This window comes from Mustela nigripes, chromosome 13, assembly GCF_022355385.1.
Source record: "Mustela nigripes isolate SB6536 chromosome 13, MUSNIG.SB6536, whole genome shotgun sequence".
NCBI classification, from domain to species: domain Eukaryota; kingdom Metazoa; phylum Chordata; class Mammalia; order Carnivora; family Mustelidae; genus Mustela; species Mustela nigripes.
Window position 1 is genome coordinate 54,761,822 of NC_081569.1, and position 11,605 is coordinate 54,773,426.

General features: G+C 36.4%; 1 protein-coding gene across 2 annotated transcripts in view; it reads right to left on the reverse strand.

The window, feature by feature from the left end:
• Positions 1–11,219, reverse strand: part of DPH6 (diphthamine biosynthesis 6) — a 175,049-nt gene extending 163,830 nt beyond the window's left edge. Inside the window, exons 1-2 of one of the 2 annotated variants that reach the window (XM_059371166.1) lie at positions 11,020–11,213; positions 7,314–7,408 (exon numbers count right to left, since the gene is read on the reverse strand). In XM_059371166.1, coding sequence (XP_059227149.1) covers positions 7,314–7,408; positions 11,020–11,042 — 118 coding nt within the window. In that variant the 5' untranslated portion in view covers positions 11,043–11,213. Of the gene's footprint in view, positions 1–7,313; positions 7,409–11,019 lie in introns of both variants that reach the window. The other variant, XM_059371167.1, reaches the window with a different exon arrangement.
• Between the last annotated feature and the right edge of the window lie 386 nt (positions 11,220–11,605).

An 11,605-nucleotide genomic window follows, 5' to 3' on the forward strand; every position in this document is an offset into this window, starting at 1 on the left:
CAAACTCCTCCAAAAAAAAAAAAAAACAACTCAAGAATACTTCCAAACTCATTTTACAAGGCCAGCTTTACACTGATAACAAACCAGAGCAGAATACCACAAAACAAGAAAATAACAGCCAAATATCCCTAATGAACACAGACACAAAAATTCTCATCCTGAATTCAATAATATATTAAATACAATATATTAAAAGGAACATACACTATGATCAAGTGAGATTTACTCCAAAGTAATAAGATGGTTTAACATCTGCAAATTAATTAACATGAGGCACCACATTAGCAAATGAAGGCTAAAAATCATATGATCACCTCAACAGTGTAGAAAACACATTTGACAAAATTTGGCATCCATTTATAATAAAAATTCTCAGCAAAATGGATATAGAGGGAATGTACCTCAACATAATAAAGGCTATATATGACAAGACCACAGCTAGCATCATACTTGGTGAGATGTTGAAAGCTTTTCCTCTAGGATTGGATGAGCCCATTCTCATCACTTTTTTTTTAAAAAGTGTATTTGAGAGAGAGAGCGTGAGTGGAGAGAGGAGAAGCGACAGAATCTCAAGCAGACTCCACAATGAGCACAGGGCTCAACACGAGTTTTGATCCTACAACTCATGAGATCATGCCCTGAGCCAAAATCAAGAATTGGATGCTTAACTGACTGAGCCACCCAGGCACCCTATCACTCTCATTGCTTTTATTCAATATAGTCCTGGAAGCCCTGGACACAGCAATTAAGCAAGACTTTAAAAAGTCCACATTAGGAAGAACTGTCACAATTGCAGATGACATGATACTTTATAGAGAAAACCCTACGGACTCCACAAAAAAACTAATGAATGAATTCAGAAAAGTTGCAGGATACAAAATCAGTATACAGAAGTCTGTCACATTTTTATACACTAATGACAAACCACCAAAGAGAAATTAAGAAAGTAATTCCATTTACAATTGCATCAGAAAGAATAAAATACCTACTAGAAATGAATCTCACCAAGGAGGTAAAAGTCCTGCATACTGAAAACTATAAAGTATTGGTGAAAGAAACTGAAGAGGACACAAATAAATGCAAAGATATTCCATACTTGTGGGTTGGAAAAATTAACATTGTTAAGATGTCCATACTACCCAAAACAATCTATAGATTCAATGCAATATCTATCAAAATTCCCATGACATTTTCACAGAACTAGACCAAATAATTTTAAAACTTACATGGAACCACAAAAAGACCCTGAATGGCCAATCTGGAGAAAGAAGAGCAAACAAGGAGGTGTCAAGCTCCTTGACTTCAAACTGTTCTACAAAGCTATAATAACCAAAACAATATGGTATTGGCATAAAAACAAACACATAGATAAGGGGAAAAGAATAGTGAGCCCGTAAATAAATCCACAATATATGTTAAATTACTTTACTACAAAGTAGGAGCCAAGAATACACACTGTGGAAGGGATAATCTCTTCAATAAATGGTGCTGAGAAAGCTGCACAGCCACTTTCAAAAGAATGAAACCACATATATCATATACAAAAAGAATTCAAAATAGATTAAAGACTCGAACAAATTAGAATTAAAAATAGATGAAAGACCTGAAACCACAATAGTTCTACAAGAAAACACAGATGGTAGGTTCTCTGACATTGGTTTTGGCATTGAATTTTTGGATTTGACTCCAAAAGCAAAACTTAGGGACCAAACCAATCTAAAAAGATTCTACCCAGCAAAAGAAACTATCAACAAAATGAAAAAGGAACCTGCTGAATGGAAGAAAATATTTGCAAATCATATACCCAGTAAGAGGTTAATAGTCAAAATATATTAAAAAATGTATACAACTTGAGAGCAAAACAAAACAACCCAAACAATCCAAATAAAAATGGTCAGAGGATCTAAACAGACATTTTTCTAAGGAAGAATAGAGATGACCAAATGGCACATGAAAATATGTTAAACATCACTAATTATGAGAGAATTACAAATCAAAACCACAATGACCACTGAATACTGGCTAGAATGGCAATTATCAAAAAGATAAAAAATGACAAGCGTTGCAGAGGATGTGGAGAAAAGGGAATCCTTCTACACTACCAGTGGGAATGTAAACTGATACAGCCAATATGGAAAAACAGTATGGAGATCACTCAAAAAATTAAAACTACCACTACCATATGATCCAGCAATTACCTCTGGGTATTTATCCAAAGAAAACAAAAATGTTTCAAAAAGATACATGCACCCCCATGTTCACTGCAGCACTATTTGCAATTGCCAGGATATAGAAATAATATAAGTTTCTATCAGTGGACAAACGGATATAGAAGATGTGGCATATATACTGCTACACACAAGGGCATTATGCTAAGTGGAATAAAGTCAGATAGAGAAAGAAAAATATCAAATGACTTCACTCATGTGTGGAATTTAAAAGAAAAAAACAAAAAACAAAACCAAAATCATACAGATAAAGAGAACAGATTTGTGGTTATCAGAGGGAAAAGAAATTGAAGGAGGATGGGCAAAATGGGTGAAGGTGGTCAACTGTGTGGTGATGGATGGTAAGCAGATGTGTTGTGGTAATCACTTTGTAGTTTAAACAAATACTGAATTATTACATTGTGTACCTGAAACTAGTATGTTATATATACCAATTATATGCTATATATCCCAATAAAAATAATAAAAAGTTACCATATCTCAGGTGGAGCCATAAGTTTTTTAATATATTTTAAATAAAACTGTCTATCTTAGAAAAGAAAATGAAATTCAATATTGTTAGTTAAATATGAGTACAGAAACATAACTTAAGCTAAGTAATAACACAATCATGGTTGTCACAAGAGTCCACAAATACTGATACAGGTAAAATAAATGACTTACATCAGACTTTTTGATGATACAAATAAACTGACAAATATATTGGATCAGACTTTTTGATCTTATACATTTACTTTTTAGAAAAAAGAATCATGAATGTACAAAATATTATTTGCAAATATTCATCATAGCATTATTCACAATACACTAAAATTATTGTGTATTCACATAATGAAATACTATGTAACCATTAATATAATTTTGAAGAAAAGCATTTTCTTTTTTTTTAATTTATTATTGAAGTATAATTCACATACAATGTTGTATTAGTTTCAGGTGTGCAACATATGGATTCGACAATTCTATACATTGCTCAATGCTTACCACAATAAACACAGTCACCATCTGCCACCATGTAACATTATTACAATATTATTAACTATATTCACTATGTTGTGCTTTACAACCCGATCTGATAAATATATCTGTATCTCTTAACCTAATTCATCTATTTCACCCATTCCCTCCACCCACTTCCCCAACCACCACTAGCTGTTTTCCACATTTAAGAGTCTGTTTTCTTGTGCTTGGTCATTTGTCCAGTTTAAATTCCACATATAAATGAAATCATATAATATTTGTCTATCTTAGTCTGACTTATTTCACTTAACACAATGCCCTCTAGACCCACCCATGTTGCTGCAAATGAAGAAGGAGCATTTTCTAAAGCGTGTTCTATAGAGTAGGAATCGCATGAGATATTAATAGATACTGGATGCAAAAAGGATTCCACAATCAAATAGCTTTATTAAAAATGGAGAGAACCATGTTAAGTAGGTATCTTTGCTGAATTCTTCCTAGGCTAATGTGCTTTAAGCTACTCCAATAAGGGGAGAGTATGAATGGTCTCTGAAATGGTCTTAGAAGACTACATTGCATCAGGTATCTGTGTTTCAAGGACGATACCTAGGGAATGCTGTGATGGGATAATACTTAATGACATGGGAGATGTTCACACTATGTTAGTAAGTAAAAAAAAAGTCACAAACAATTTGTTTGACCTATATGTATAGATGGGTGTATGTATGTATATATGACAAGAATATCTAGTGAATGTGAGCATGAAGGATAATCTACAAAAAGGGATGAAAAACTGTATTTTAAGGGCCCCTTCTGTGTTCAAAACCATCATCACATGACATCACATTTTGGCCCACCAGGTCTGAACCCAACTCACACATCATACTGGCTTCCATGTACTTGCATTATTATTATGTAACTGTCTATTCCTGGCCACAGTAGGAAGTACAGATATAGCCAAAGTCACCTAAAAACCTTTCAGCTTAATCCCATCTCAGACTTAGACTGTATCTATAAATGTATTAGTTTTAAAGTATATTGATACAACTGAATTTATATATTTAAAGAATTCTGAGTTTCTGAGCAAGAAACCTCCTGATGTCAGCTAGTAATTACAACATTTTACTGACTTGGGTGCTTGGGTGGTTCAGTGGGTTAAGCATCTGAGTCTTGATTTCAGCTCCTGTCAGTCTCAGTCTTGAGCCCCCTGTCTGACTCAGTGCTCAGTGCTCAATGGGGAGTCTACTTGGGATTCTCTCTCTCCCTCTTCCAATTCCCAACCCCCCACCCCTGCCCCTGCTCATGTGCTTGTGCTCTCACTCTTTACCTCTGTCTCACTCTCTCTCTGATAAATAATAAATCTTAAAAGAACAACAACAACATTTTACTGACTTCAAAAACCTAGAAAACAATTTTCCTTTAAGGCTCCATTTAGTCCTAACCACAATGTAACTTGTATTAATGGAACCTACATTGCAACAATGCTATGAGATCAGATAAAACCAAAAGGCTCCCCTGTTGCCTGAAGCACCTCAATTAACATGCCACAAAAGTTCCTACTACATAAAGAGATGGTTTTGTGAATTTTAAGACAAGTTCACATTATCCCCATTGATGGGAATAAATTCCTTTTCAGACTACCCATTGAAAACCCCGTGCCATGAATTCACTCTAACAAGTTTTATACTGGAGTCCTCTCTACCAGTTATTCCTCATTAAGATTTCTTTTGCAACATGTTTGGGGGACAGGGGAAAAAGTCAATCAATGAAACATTCAACAATCCACCAACTTCCTGCTGACTTTAAATCAAGATTAGCTAAACCCTTTCCATCTACTAACCCACAACCATCTATTCTCTTCCACTACAATTACTTTAGTTTCAGCTGATTTTCCAGCCTTTACTTCATAAGATTTTAATTCCATTTACTATTGAATTTTTTCTCACTAACAGTATTCTAAGTAAATGTCTCCACACCATTCTGAGGTATAATTTAGAGATATACTTTGTTTATCATTTTACCCATCCTGCCAGTGAACCATGAGACATGGAAGATTATACATTAATGATTCAGTACAAAGTCACTATAATAATTCAAGTAGAAAAGCTTAAGACAAAATCAAAACTCCAGGAAGGGAAATTATATCACTGTATGTATTATATATGATACAAACTTCTGCCTTTTAAATATCAAGACCTCCCAAACAGAAAGCTTAAAAAACCCACTTACCCGATTAGCTACAAGGAGTAAGGGAATTTCTTCCCTTTGATAATAGAACATAAGTCTACAACAAAATTCTGCTTCTTCTTTTACAATACAGAAGTTCCAGGATGTTTCCACTCACCCTTAGTCAAAAAGTTTTCTCTTTATCATTTAAAGTCAGAAAAAAAGGTCATTTTCCACACATTTCTAAAATGCTATTATTCATCATTGCAATCCTAGTGCAAAATCCTAGAGTATGTGTTTCCCCATGACCCTCTATAAGACCCATCTTCTCTTCCTATAAAATATTTCTAACCTCTGTCTTCCCACATCACTTTCAGCATTACTTGGGTCTTAAAATGTGAAGGAAAGAAATTTCAAGTATCTGACTGAAATACCTGCTTGCTCTTCCAGGCCTAATTCTAGTTAGGTCATTATTCATCTGTCCACCAGTAACAAGAGTAAATGCCTACCAGAGGCACAGAGCTGTCCCAAGTGCTGAGGTGCAATTAAAACATAGAAGATACAGAAAAGAAACATAGAAGATATGACCTTCCTCTCAAGAATCTTAAAAGCAATCTATTTGGGGATAAAAGCCAAAGACAAAATAGATAGACAACAACTGTAAAATGATATAAAAACAAAAATTCAACAGACTGGCAGCCTTGAGGAAGGAAGGAAGGAAGAAAAAAGGGACATATTTAGCGCTAGATTCAGATTCAACTAAATTTACTGGATGCTTACTTCATGCCAGGAACTCTAATTAGTGTTTTCACATATACTACTCATTTAATTCATCCTAAAATAACAATAGAGCAAAAGCATGGTCTTGAAAAAAGCTGAGTAAAGGGGATGATAAAAAGATCTTACTAGAAGAGCCATGTGGAGAAGCAGTTTAAATAAAGTCAGACAAATGTTAATCTCTCCCTATTATACTTAACAGATAATATCTATAGTTATATGGGTATAATAGAACAGTATAAAACACAAATTGGTGTATATTTTTCTTTTATTTAAATTCTAATTGGGGGAAAAAAAAAAAAACCACCCAGATGTGGCAATAGATGTTAACTAATCTTGTGGTAATCATTTTGCAATATATACAAACACCAAATCATTAACTTGTACAGCTAAAATTAATATAATGCTGTGTCAGTCAGATCTCAAAAAATAAAAGAAATTACTGAAGGTTGAATCCTAACATCCTTTGTTCAAATTGTGTTCTCATTGGGAACTGGGCTCACTGCAGATGTAATTAGTTAAAATGAGATCATTAGGGTGGCCTTTTAATCCATTAGACTCATGTCCTTGCCCATAGAGGAAACTTGGACACCGACAAGGACACAGGGAAAACCAACTTTCTGATAAAGGAAATTTCATGGGGAAGAAAACTGAGAAACACAGCTAAAATGAGGTCTGTGAATTATCTGTGGATGTCCTTGTTATCACGGGCAAATAAAAAGCAGAAATGTGTTGCTTTATGCCTCTCTCAAGTCTTACCTGTTTAGCTTACATCTAAGATGGATCATTTATCAATATATGTCTTACTTCTCAAGCTCCTAGAGGTTGTATCTTATTTATCTGTGTGTTGGTTAAAACACTTGGGAGTTTTATGGAGGAACAACAGTACATGCTGAAGATTCAGGGATTCAAGTCTCAGCTCTGCAAGTTTGTTCTAGCTATCTACCTTGGACAAATTTATAAAACTGTGAGTCTCAGTATCCTTGTCTAATAATGCTCTCTAGGAGTTCTTATGAAGATCAAGGACATGTAATTAAAAACATTTAGCATAGAACCTAGCATCTAATTAGGTGCTAAATATATATTAGTTCTATTTTTGTCTTTGCATGCTGTACACAATAGAATGCAATTATGAAGTTGGAGTTCCAGTCCTTTAGAAAACTTCCTATTAAAGGTACTTACCTTGGTTTTCAGCTGGTCTCAAATTTGCTAAAGCAACAATCTGATGCCCAGCAGCAATGCACTGCATCATATTATAACAGCTATCCTTCCCACCACTAAAAAAGAAATAAAAAGATAAATATCAGGTTACTGACCATTATTAAGCATAGAATCATTAGATATCAAAATATATTTACTCAACTTTTCTGAATACTTGAGAGGCTGCTATACAATTAAGACACAAAAAAAACACATGTAATTTCCATCACATAAGAAAACTGAGCAAATGAATCTGAATGTATAAGGCTACTATTCATAAGGGCTTATGAAATTATGTGCCATTATCAAAGATCACTCTCAACAAAATACAGTAAACTTGGTTTATAATAGTGGCTTTCCTTTATATACAAAGGGCTTCAAAAATTTTTTAAAAATGATTTCATTTTACAATCTAGCTAAAGAGCTATTATATATATTCCTCAGATGAAATTCTCTACGGAAAAACAGAAAAAAGATCTATTCTGTTCTCCTGTCAGAAATCTAACAATTTGCGACCATCACCAACTAAAGGGTCTAATTAAAGATTTGAGATCCAATCTAATGACAACGTTTGATGTACTGGGTGGGTTCACATTCTGTAGAGATAGAAAACAAAATGCTAAAATACACTGATGAAGTTAAACATCAGTACCATTAATACTTTAGCCAACACTATCCAGATGCTGGCAGGGTATGCTTGAGCCTTAGAGCTAATAAACAGATTGAAAGAACTTGTAAATTCTAGGACCATATCTACTGAAAGCAGGGGCATATAACTTAGTCAAGACAAGTAGTTTCATCTATAACAAGGCTGAATGACAACCTTTATGTCAATGGCAACCTCTATGACAAGTTCATCTATAACAAGGTTGAATGGCAACCTCTATTTTGGTTTAAACTCTATTGCTTCTCACTATACATATTTCTTCCTTTCTTATCATTGCCTCTCTTCCCACTCCCCCTTCCCTTTCTTTCTAATTTTTGCCTAAAATCTGCAAGTGTATCTACAGGAAATAGATATATTCACAGTCCAAGAAACTTTTAAAAAGAGACTGTTCGTCCTAGAAGCTAGTCCTTTTGCCTTATATTTTAGTTCCCAACATTTATTTGCTTCTACTATATCAAATCATTAACTACTGTTCCAGAACTTCTCATGGGGAGACCTTGAGAGGCACAGTAAAATTATACATTATTCTCCCTTTTCTCAGACTCTGATATTCCATTATTATATCTTCCACAACTTTCCCTATTGAACTTCACTGCTCTATTTTCTCAAGACAAAAAGATTTGGCTAATTCTTTAGAATATCTAGAACATCAAAGATGAACAGGTATACAACCACAATTATAATTCTTTAGAATACTAAAGATTAAAGGGCATCATCTACAACAGAACTCAGCTTTATAATTCACTTGAAAATGTGCTAAAATCTCAAACATGGTTTTAAAACAGTATTTCCCAGGTGCACCTGGGTAGCTCAGTCAGTTAAGCATCTGCCTGCCTCTGACTCAGGTCATGATCCCACGGTATTGGGATCAAGCCGAGCATCAGGCTCCCTGCTCAGCTGAGAGTCTGTTTCTGCCTCTGCCCCTGCTCCTGCTCTCTCTCTCTCTCAAATAAATGAATAAAATCTAAAAAACAAAACAAAACAAAATCCAAAAAACCAAACAAACAAAAAACAACAAAAAAACAGTTATTTCTCAAACTGTGTTCTATGGAACACTAGTGTCCAACAAAGATTTTAAGAACAAAAGGTTTAAGGAATGCTGAGTAACTTACTCACATTCAGAATATTACAAAGTACATAAGCATATGTTAGGTGAGAAGTCCTATAAAAGATTGAAATTTTAGTTCCCAACTCTGGTATACTAAGCAGTTACTCAATGTGCCTGGGTACATGCTTCATTATAAAACTAGAGAATGGTTTAGCTAGTCCTCAAGCTGTCATTAAACTGTAAAACTGACTAATTCAATCTTTTGTGTATAAGGAGAACAATGTTCTTTATGTTCTAAAGATATTGTGAGAATCTTGGTTTCACTTACTCCTTAGAGCAAACAAACATATTCCATCTCTCATTTTAGTACACATACACACACACACAAGATATATTACAAATAGATCCACTGTATTTAAGTTTAAATTCATATATATTCAAATGTATATTCATATAAATGTATGTATTATGTATGCATTCATATTCATATATAAAATTGTTATATATTCATACTTACAGCATTCATTCTCCTAACATTTATACATTTATATATATTTCTTACAATCTAGCAAGAATTTTCCAACATTGCCATTTTTAAGTAATTTCCTTTTTTATAATAGAGTAATATATGCACATTACTGAATATTTACTGTAATGGATTACAGCAATCTTCTATCCTTCCTTCCAAGATCTCAATCTTCAGTTGCTGTGTCTTACTTCAATAGCTAAACTTTAGGCAAATCACATATGATGTGAATTACTCATTTCCTGAACTACTTTTTATTCTTGTCTATTTGATCAAATGAAGACCACAGTGGTCAGAGATTAATCACTTACTTTACGGAAGATATTTACTGAATAACAGTAATTAGTTTGACGTTATAGAGTCCCCAAAATGGCACTTAAGTAAAATAAATTGGAATATTCCAATCACTACAGAAGGGATTCAAATGTTACATCAAGAATTCTTAATAGGTCACTATTCTTAGCCAGTATCAATTAACTAGCACATTGAACAAAAACGTGTATGAAATATTCAATGGGCTTACAAAAGAAAACATGGTTTGTTGTGTATTTCAGATACTCTGTACAGGTCCAAACCTCATCAAATATTCAAGTACTGCAGTTTACAGTCCCTTTTTAATGTTACTAAGTTTGCTTTTGCTTCAGCTTACAGATTGCATTTGGAAACATTTAAACTGACCTGTCTTTAGTTATTTTAGGACTTACTTGAGACACCTAAATATAATGCGTTACTATTTATTTAAAACTCCTTTTGGAATAGACTACGTTACCATAGGTCAATCTAAAAGCACTTAAGGTGTCTGTAGCAAAAGCAATTAGATCTAGGATAAAACTAACACAATTCCACCTTAACCCCGAGAAAAGAGACCCTTTTCCTGTACTTGAGCCCAAGGTAAAACACACCTTGTCCAAATCAGGTGAGAAGGGGTGGCCTTAAGTGGGAGGGGCCTGGAGCTATTTACAGCCTCCGGAGAGAAAGGCGGACCCGAAGGACCGAGCAGAAAGACTGAAGGAACTCTTGTAGAGAACTGAGTGAAGCCGTGGCTCTCAAAGGTCACGGCCCATCACACTTTTTTAAGAATGAAATCCTGGGCCGTGTCACAGTAGTGAAACCAGCGTTCTGGCGGGAGACTGCAGACATGGGTGGGTTTTAAAGTTCCCCCTGTGCATCCAAGTTTGAGGGCCAGGAAAAAAAAAAGAGAGGCGGGGACAGGCACACAGGACGAGCGCCAGTCCCAGACGGCGGGACACGCCGGACCAAGCAATGGCCTGAAAACTCCGCCTCTTCCTGTGACCGGGAGGAGCCGCTGGATGCCCCGGCACGCGGTTCCCACAAAAACACTCTCTTTTCCGCGCAACCGAAAGCGCCGGCTGCAGCTCCCACCAATCAGCAGGAAAAGATGACAGACTGGCAGGGGAGGAGGAAGGCCACTCCGGCGCCGCGTTACCTGATCAGAGCCGCGACCCTCATGCTGGGCTCAGTGCGCGTGCGTGCGGCGGGCGGGGGCGGGAGCCGGGGAGTCGCCGTCGTAGCCGTAGCGGTAGCGGTAGCCTTAGCCGCCGCCGCGGCCCGCCGTGACGCGCGCCGGGGCCTCGCGCGGGTGTTCGCCTCGCCGCCTGTCAGCGGCCCAGCGCGGCGACCCTTGGGGCTACCTGCAGGACGCCTGGCCGGAGAAGACGCGCCATATCGGCGCCTTGTCCCTGTGACAGGAACCTCCTGGCCCAGAAAAGATTGCTATTTAGGCATGGCCTGACCACCTAAGTGAGGGCATTGAAGCTGCTCGGGGAAGGGCAGGGTCCGCGTCGCTGGGCCCTAGTGCGGTGGCCAGGGGAGTGGATTTGTTTTGGTAGGAGAATATTCAAAGTCACTTGTGTTGCAAATTGAAACACTTTGAACGTGCAGAGGGAGAGGAAGTTTGCCTTTACTTCCTCAGCCACCTGCAAAAAACTAACTGCACCCTTTAGTGGTTTTTTGTTTTTGTTTTGACCTTCTATGTCCTCTATGGAACTAGCCTTCTATGGAACTAGCCCCCT